Source organism: Numenius arquata, chromosome 8, assembly GCF_964106895.1.
Source record: "Numenius arquata chromosome 8, bNumArq3.hap1.1, whole genome shotgun sequence".
In the NCBI taxonomy this organism is placed as follows: Eukaryota; Metazoa; Chordata; class Aves; order Charadriiformes; family Scolopacidae; genus Numenius; species Numenius arquata.
The window spans coordinates 53,466,957-53,475,913 of NC_133583.1; the positions used below are offsets into that span (position 1 = coordinate 53,466,957).

An 8,957-nucleotide genomic window follows, 5' to 3' on the forward strand; every position below is an offset into this window, starting at 1 on the left:
TAGTAAGAAAGACACACAGCAACATCCAAATCATTATCTCAAGATTTTCTCACTATCCTACTGTTTGGTACCTGAAAAAAAAATATTTCTTTGGGGGAAAACCTTAAATATATATTATTAAAAAATTTAAATTGTGCTATTGCAGTCATCTTGTCAGCTTATGTTGGGCTGTATCACACCTATCTCTGACCCCTGAAATTTAATTCCTTATCGAAGATCTTTTACCCTCCCACAACAAAATCCACGTTCAGTAGATTTCTTTAAATAAACAGTCTGGTGAGTCACCAGAGAGAGAGCAATCATTTCCTTGAAAGTACTAAGGACAAGTGACAGAGAGTGCTTTTAATACCACAGTTTCCAAACGAGTCCTCTTTAAAACTTGACTTTATTTCCAATAAAATGCAGATTTACATTATTCATGGGAATACTTGAATTTCGTTAAAATAGATTCTTATAATCACACAAGCCAATAACAGAAATATGACAAATCGCTATTTATTATCTCCACATATCCCAAGAGGCCTGTAATACTTACAGTGAGGATAACAGTTTTCCCAATGGTCACCATTAAAATGGAAGGAAAAAAAGTGTCATTCTGAGAACAAGATTATGCACTCTGAAATTTCACAGACAGCCACTTTGCAAGTGAATCCTGATGCAGTTAATAAGTGTTCACTGGATGATTTCAGTTTATTTTCCATTTTTAAAATATTATCACTTTCCTAAGCCTGAGTATGGTACATTTCAATATTCAGTTATTATTCTCTTTCAATAATAAGATCCTCTTGATCTATTAACATTTTATATTCAGAGGACTATTTGTTGAAGAGCTTTCTATGTTGTTTGTGTGTTGAAAAAAGTGATTGTGCTGTAATGGGCAATGTCCTCATAGAAATTCACCTATTAAACTGCATAATTTATGAAGAGACTGATACAATACCTGGAGGAACGAGCTGTATTAGTTCAAGTACTGCTGTGTCAACTAGAAAGGAAAAAAGTTTTTTCATGAGTAAAAAAAACTAAAATGGAAAGTAATTCTCATAGTCAAAATCCAAGAAAAATGGCTCACTGATTTAAGCTTCGGAGCACTGTACATAGCTACACTATTTCCACTACACCAACAATAAGAGAAAATTAAGAACAGCTTGCATAACTACCACTGATGAACACAATAGCACTAGCAGCGTACAAATGATAACTCTAAGTTTGACTTAGAACTTGAGAAGTTTGATCTGCTGCCACATCTGTACTTTGAAGACAGCTTTTAAAGAAGATGCCGCAAGCTTTGCCACTTTCAGACAACTCCCAGTATGAGACAGTATATTGCTGGAGCTTGAGTTCAGGGTCAGTGTTGTCTCACTACAATTGATTATGCTCTACATGTGGCAAGACATATAATTGTCTTAAAAAATGAAAAGAATAATTTTACAAAAATCAAAAGGTTTGCGCTTATATTATTTGAAAATTAATCAAATAAATGATAAGGTAAAGGAATACATTACCTATCTGGATAACCAGCTGGATTTTCCATTAATTATGACTTTTCACCCTTTTCCTGTTCTAAAGCTTCTAGCATATGTTTCTAGAGGCATTTTGTTAGTTAACAGTATTTTGGGTAAATTACTAGTAACCAAAAGACAGCAAAAAACATCTGCCTGCACTGGCAACGAATATTCTATTCTAAAAACCCACTAGTGCTAGGGTCCTGCTTATTTAGTACATGATATACTACATTGGTTACCCACTCGCTTTTCAGAGGACAGGCTTCTGGTAGAAAAATTATCTCGTACTTTAAACCTCCAAAAGTCTTTAGAGCCCATACATTCATGGCATTAACACATACAACATCGTATACATAAAAAGCAAAACCTACGTTCCAGTAACTCCACAAGGTCTCCAGGATCAACTATATCAGCAAATGCCTGGAAAAGAAATTAATAAATAATAATAATAGCACGGTCAAAGTCGTCAGATGGACCTCTGGGGAAAGAGAGGGAGGAAAAAAACCCCCAAAAAATCAATATTCTTCCTTCCTTCAGATGGTTGCCAAGAATCCTATCCCCACTGGAAAAAGAAAGGAAACTGAAATTATCATTTGGCACATGATCAAATTCATTGAGCACTAGCAGTTCTTGTCATATGCTTTTTTGTCATTCAGGGTTACCTCTCCATATTTAAATTAGGAGGTATTGTGAAGTGTTGAACACGTAGAGATAAGTATGGTCTGAGAAAATTCAAGGGAAAGATAAATTGCTTAATGTACTAGAATTCTGATAGACGAAGAATATGTTCTTTAATATATTAGTAATGCTTTAAGGTTAATTTTCATGGAAGTGACTATTCATGTGCAGAGTACTTTTCAGGGTTTTTTTTTTAACCTGAATCCCAGGTGAATAGATGGCAAGGAATAGGGGAGGATATCGCGCTGGATATTCAGCAGCTAATAGACTTCCCCCTTATTCAGTACAAAAGTCTCAGTAGAGCGGTGTAGATCACTTCGCTGTTCAAGGTACCAAACACTAAAAAATACCAAAGTACCAGTGCTCCACAAGTATCTAGACCTATTCAATGGCTATTTGTAAGAAGACAGGTATTATTCTCAGCTTTCTTGTTCACCTCTTTTGTTAGCAGATAGATTTTGGTGCCTTGGAGTTCCCCTAAATTAAATGAAAACAGTATTCAGTACATTTCCCTTAAGTAGTTTGTGGTACATTTGCCTTTAAAGAACTATGTTTTTTTTACTGTTCAGTAGCTGGTGAAATTATCACTGTTTGTATCTTACCCACACCACTAGAGCATCACTGATGTTTACTCAGTCTGGTTTACAAAGTGCTGTGGGATGCTTAAAGGAAAAGAACTAGAAAGGGCAAATTATTATTATTCATAGGTAGTCAAGAAGCCAGATCATATCTGTACGATACTGTGTTTCATTATCCCTGTGGTACTAATAATGAAGCTAGCAGGGACTCAGAATATGTGATAAACAACTATAAATTATAAAGCCAGAGTACTGGCCTGGGAATTCTGGTGACAAACCATGAAAAAAGTGTCTCAAAGGGAGAAAGATGTCACCAAAAAGGCTTGAGCTGCTATTCTATCTTTCTACTAAATTAAGTTGACTCTCCTATATCTTATAGTCTTTGTTCTTCACCTTGCCATAATTTTTAGAACAACGTTCAGTTCCTTCCAAGCCAGGAAAACAGACACTGAAAAAGGACAGTTCACAAAACAATAAACAAACACCTAAAAAGCTTCATCATACGTTATAATCTTCAGTATGTGTAATTCTTGAGTCACCGTGTGGATAATATAGGTACACACATACTTTGAGCTGAAGAGAAGCAGGAGTTCGAATGCTATGCCATCCTCAGTGTGATTACTTGTGCTCAGGGGTTTTGCAGTGAGTTTTTGTGAAGCTTGGAATGGGTTTTATTTGGCTTGTATTAGCTCTTGACATTATCTTACCTTTTCAAATACTAGTTTTTCTTGAAAGAAGAGTGGAAATGCTGCAGGGACGCATAGAGTTTTTTTGTATTGTCCAAGTACAGTGACACTGAGATAAAGCTCCTCTTTGTCTTTCAACAGCACTCCGGGGCAAGTTATCTGTAAGAGTAACACATTCATTAAACAAACTGAACTTTAGTTATAGAAGTTAATGTCTGTTTTCAAGAAAAAAATGAAATGGTCAAGGCTGAAGTGGTTGATTTCTGAGAGTCAGATTATATCAGATTAGCGTGAAAAAATTTCTTTTCTAAAGCAATTCTGTTTGTACAGACTGACCAGGAAAAATAGTCACCATTTAAAAATAATCAGGACCAAATCCTGTAAGGAAAAATACTGCACTGTCTTCAACCAAAACTGAAACCTGGTATCCCAATCCCAGGTTAATAAAGTTAAAGGCATGCACTGACTCTAAAAGAGGTAATCATCAAGGGTCACATCAGGTTCTATATGAAGAGTCACGTACAATGAAGTCTACATGATGCCCAGACACAAAACCCCATCCAAATTTTAGCCTACCCACAAAGAGAATGAAGCTGGTAAATGTACATACTTAGATATCCATACTCTGTCCAGCCACAAAAAAGGGCAAGTTTATTTGCAAATATTATATTAATTTTGCCTTCTAATATGTAAATGAAAATAAAAACAACTGTTGTTCCATTACTATCAGACACACAGCACACACAGCTCTACCTGAGAAGTCTGCACACCTTGGAAGGTATTCAAGGCAGAGAAGGCTCCTCCTTAGGCTGTCAGATACTGCCACTAATCTCTCAACTTTCTCTGGACAATTTTTATTCTTTAACTAAGAAGTTGGTTTGTTTTTAAAGCTCTGACGAACATCAGACGTTCTTACTTATGTTTTCACTGCAAGGATGTACACAACTCCTTGCAAAACTACTTGGTATTTTCTCCAAGCCGCATAGTTTTATTCTATTACCCAGCCAGAGAATTGTCACCTTTCACTTCAGTTCTACTGCTCACTTTTTATCGCAGTATAATAAATACGAGGTTGTCTCTTCCAACATAAGGTTTCCTGGAGAAAGTGTTCAGACTTTCAATTGCCAGGTAGAAAGACAAAGGAGGAGAGTGACAGGAATTAAAATAAGTGCTTTGGTTACAGTCTCCTACTCCCAAATGAACATTTTACTTGAGAAATCCTCACTGGATCTAAAAGAAAAGTATACGAACAGCAGAAAAACAGCCTCAGGTGAAAGAAGTAACAGAAACCAATGGGTGATAGATTATTATAGATACAGTAGAAGCTAAAAAATAGTGCTTCTACTCATAAATATCCAAGGAGGGAAAAAAAAAAGAGTTTCTTTCTATGTAAATGAAGGCTTCAAACCTGCAAGAAAAGTGCTAGAATAATAGATATCCCAATTGAAACAGACTGTCAAATATTAAACAGTTTATATGACACTCCTGCAGTTGCAACAGTGAATAGTGAGGGAAAGAGACAGGTTTCATTCATACAAAGCAAGATCCACCAAACTACATACAAGTCATATTAGCTTACTTCTCGCTTTTCTTTTCGACATTTTTGTAGAATTTACAATAATTTTTATCTGAGGTTTCGTGCCTTTCACCTTAGAGAAGGCAATCAATATTTGCCTATTTATTGAGTTCTCTATGAAGGGCAATAGACAGTATTAACTTCTGCTGAGTGCAAGCTTCTAGATAGAATAGCATTTTGGACTTAAGAGTTGCAAAAATAATCTTCTCAATGTGAAGAGATGCCATTTTAGTCTCCTTACCTGGCAGTAATCCACAATGCTATTAATTCGTCTTAGTGCTTAAAGCTTTACCTACCGTCAGTGCTACATTTGTGAATTCTCCATGTAGCAATGACATGAAGAATAATGTGCATTTCATTCTGTTGCTACACGAGCAATCTAAATGCCAGCAGCAGAGGTAAGTACCAAAATTAGTCTCAAAAAACAAATAACAATGAAATCTCGGTCTGAGCAATCATGAATTATTCAATTTAAATTAACGGCAGGATAAACCAAATAAGGTCTTTAACTAAGGCTTTCCATTTCAGAAGAGCAACCTTTCAGAAATAAAGACAACTAGCTGTGAAATAAACCAAAGAGCTCATGGACTCTGAAAGGAAAAGACCTTGGAGTTTCATTAAGTCCAAAGGAGCAAAACCCATCTGTATCCTAAAGCAAGGGAAAAAACAAAGAGGACAGAAGTTCTAACACAAGTGGTTAGGTTTCAAAGAGAGTTGAGAAATATGCAAAGCATATTAAAAGAACAGGAAAAGCAATCAGAAATCTGGACAAGACTTCAGTCACAAATAAAGCAAACAAGGAGAAAACAAGTGGAGGTAGTATAAATCAACCAGGATGTGAAAAACTAACAAATCTACGTCCCAAACAAAACTGAGTATTTTGTCTTGGTTTTGTTATACTGAATACATGAGAAAAAAAAAACCACCTTAAAGAAGGAAATGATGGAAACTGAAGTTACTCAATGTGCACTAGGCCTGGACCAAGGAGTCACAGGGAAGATGAATCATCTTGAGACCAGGTTCTGAAAGAATGTCATTTTTCTTGCTGGATCTATACATTACTAAAACCTATGTTACGAAAACAAGGATAGTAGCATCTGCTGAAAAAATAACAAACACAAGGCTCATGTGAGACAGAAAAAGAGATCTGAAAAAATATAACCCCACTAATCAGAATATTTAAATAGGCAAAAGTAAAAAATAAAGGATATTGAGCAAAACATTACTAGAAAAAAAGCCCAGCAGCATGTGTTTCATAAAAATAGATCAGTCAAGCAAAACCTGACATCTTCTTGAAAGCCTATTTTCTGGACAAAGGATATCTAATTTATCTGGACATCAGTAACATCATATGGTGCCACATGAGAAATTATTACTTATGAGGCAGAAGTTAGGAGTTAGGAAGAAAGTCCTAAGGTGGTACAGAACCAGCCAAAGGACAGCATCAATAATGTGCAAAACTGGGAGGCATCAAGCTGAGGGTTACTATTAAAAATGTTCCTCTATATATCCTGGGATCCATGCCTTTTAAAATTTTTAATGACCCTGACACAAGAAGTCAGAGTGTTCTCATGAAATTTTTCCAATTAAAATTCAGAAATCATCAGAGGTCAACAAAAAGATATAGAAGAACCTCTTTGTGGGACCGCAGTAACAGAAATGAGATGCACCTACTGTGTATTAACAACAGCTTCTGCTTTCACCGGGGGAGGTAACCTTCAAAACTGGCTGAGGGGAAGATGATGAGTCTGTTAATAAATGATAGCATAACTGCAATGCAGCTGTGAAGAGACTAATATTAAGACACGTAGGATGAATGTTGGACCTTTTTTCCCTGACATCACCAAAGGCAACAGTGAGACCCCATCTGGAATGCTGAATTCAATTCTGGTCCTGATCAATGCAAATTCAAAGTGGAAGAGTAGCATCCATCGCTGAGATGATCAGAAAACTGGTAAGCCTATCACACAAAATACTACCAAAAGAACGAGGTCGCTTTAGCTGACAAAGATGAATTGTGAAATGACAGAACTGCTGCCCAAAAAATACATCAAGAGAGCAAACACCAAGGAAGGAAAAAAAAATTATTTGAGTGAAAGGCCAATGTTGACATTTGTATAAGAGCAGGGCATCAACCAGACAGAAGAAAATTTAGGCTGGAAAGTTTTCAAACCATCACAGGAATGAAATGCCAAAGTAGGCTCCAGTGGGGCAAAAAAAGGCAAAACAAGTGGTTCAAAACCAGACTAAATACACTTTTTAAAAGGCTTATCTGACAGAAATTAGGCAAGGATGTAACTGAACACCCATACGTGCTGAAAGGGGTACCCAGATCTGTGTTGGAGACTTCCTGTTCTCTCCATTTCCACTATTATTTGTAGCTTTGGAAGCAGGATGAATAATAAACATCCCACAACTGAAGAAGCCTGACCCTGGGGCAACACCTTTCCTGTACTCCCTCCTGACACATGAATAGCTCATGGCAGCAGGAACACAAGAGGAAAGCACATCTGCTCCTTTCCAGGAACCAAGCAGGCCTTTGCCTTATATTATGTATATTATGATAAACACTAGCTTTTGAGACAGCGGAGCAATACCATTAGGGTGATATCCTCAACATCTATGCGTAGAAATTCACAGCTCTATTTCAGAGCAGCCACACAAATTTGGGAACAAAGGTGGTTTCCCAGTATGTACTTTCTGGATCTGTGCTTGAATTTTTTTGGATGGCACCTCAGGTTTTCCTTTCAGTAGCAAGTGTTCTGGCAGCACTTGCCCTGTGAGGAGGCCAAATTTCTGGATTACAGCAACCAGGACCTATGAAGCCAACAACTCCAGAGTAAACAGTACTATCTACTGCAGATACTTCTTAAAAGTTAACAGGAGAACAATACAGACTCATACTCTACTCCCACCTTGTATACAAGCAGAAAACTTTGCAAAGTGCACAAGGAATGGTCCTAACATGATTAATGTAAAAACTTTCCACTTTCTCATCTATTGACCTCACCCTCCACATAACACTCAGGTACTTCAGAGCTGCCCAGTGCAGGGGCAGGGAGGTCCCCTTGCAGGGACCTCATCACTCACAGGGGTACACAGATCAGGTAGAAGCTGCTGTCTCCCGGGATTTCTTTTGCTCCGTTTTTTCAAGGGTGCTTTTTCTACACCATACAGCTTCCCAAGACTTAGCATCTCTTAAAAAAGGCCTTTTCCACAGGCAAGCGAGAGCTCTGATGGAGCATGGCGGCTGCTAACACCAGCAGGGGGGCACAGGGACCAGCTGCCAGAGAATGCACACACAGAAGGGGCACAAGTTGCCCAGGAGCCAGCCTGAGCTGGAGTTCCTGACGGAGGGCTGCGCCCGCTGGGCAACAGGGCCCGAACCCGCCTTCTAGAAGAACGGCCGAGCAGGGAGAGCGGGCCGGCGGCCGAGAGGGGGAAGCGGGGCGGGAAGCGGTGCCGGAAGGGGAAACGGCGGCTTCTCTTCCAAGCCTGCGGCCCGGCTGAGGACGGCGGGGTGCGCGGCCCGGGCACTCACCGAGCGGATGTCCAGCTGCAGGACGCAGAGCAGGGCCTTCCGCGGCATGGACGGGCGGGCCGGGGCGAGGGCCCGCCGGCTCCCGGCCCGCTCCGGCTCAGCCGCGCCGCGGGGCAGACGCCGTTGTCACGGCAACCGGAGGAGCACTTCCGGCCCCCGCCGCGGTGCGCATGCGCGCCGTTCCTCACGGGAGGGCGGGTAGCGGCGGGGCTGGGGTGGCGTCCCGGTGGCTACGGCCTCGCACTGCCCGGGCGGCTCCGGGTCCCCGTTGCGGCGCGGCTTCCCCTCCTTCTCGCAACGCTCTGCGCTCTCCGGCCGGCCGGCTCACGGCCACCATCACTCCCACAGGGCCTGCGCCAAGGGGCGCGCCGGCCCCTTCCCACAATGCCCTGCGCC

General features: G+C 40.1%; 1 protein-coding gene across 1 annotated transcript in view; it reads right to left on the reverse strand.

The window, feature by feature from the left end:
- Positions 1 to 8,701, reverse strand: part of SPATA6 (spermatogenesis associated 6) — a 39,982-nt gene extending 31,281 nt beyond the window's left edge. Inside the window, exons 1-4 of the mRNA XM_074151893.1 lie at positions 8,562 to 8,701; positions 3,466 to 3,603; positions 1,874 to 1,922; positions 941 to 982 (exon numbers count right to left, since the gene is read on the reverse strand). Coding sequence (XP_074007994.1) covers positions 941 to 982; positions 1,874 to 1,922; positions 3,466 to 3,603; positions 8,562 to 8,609 — 277 coding nt within the window. The 5' untranslated portion in view covers positions 8,610 to 8,701. The remainder of the gene's footprint in view (positions 1 to 940; positions 983 to 1,873; positions 1,923 to 3,465; positions 3,604 to 8,561) is intronic.
- Between the last annotated feature and the right edge of the window lie 256 nt (positions 8,702 to 8,957).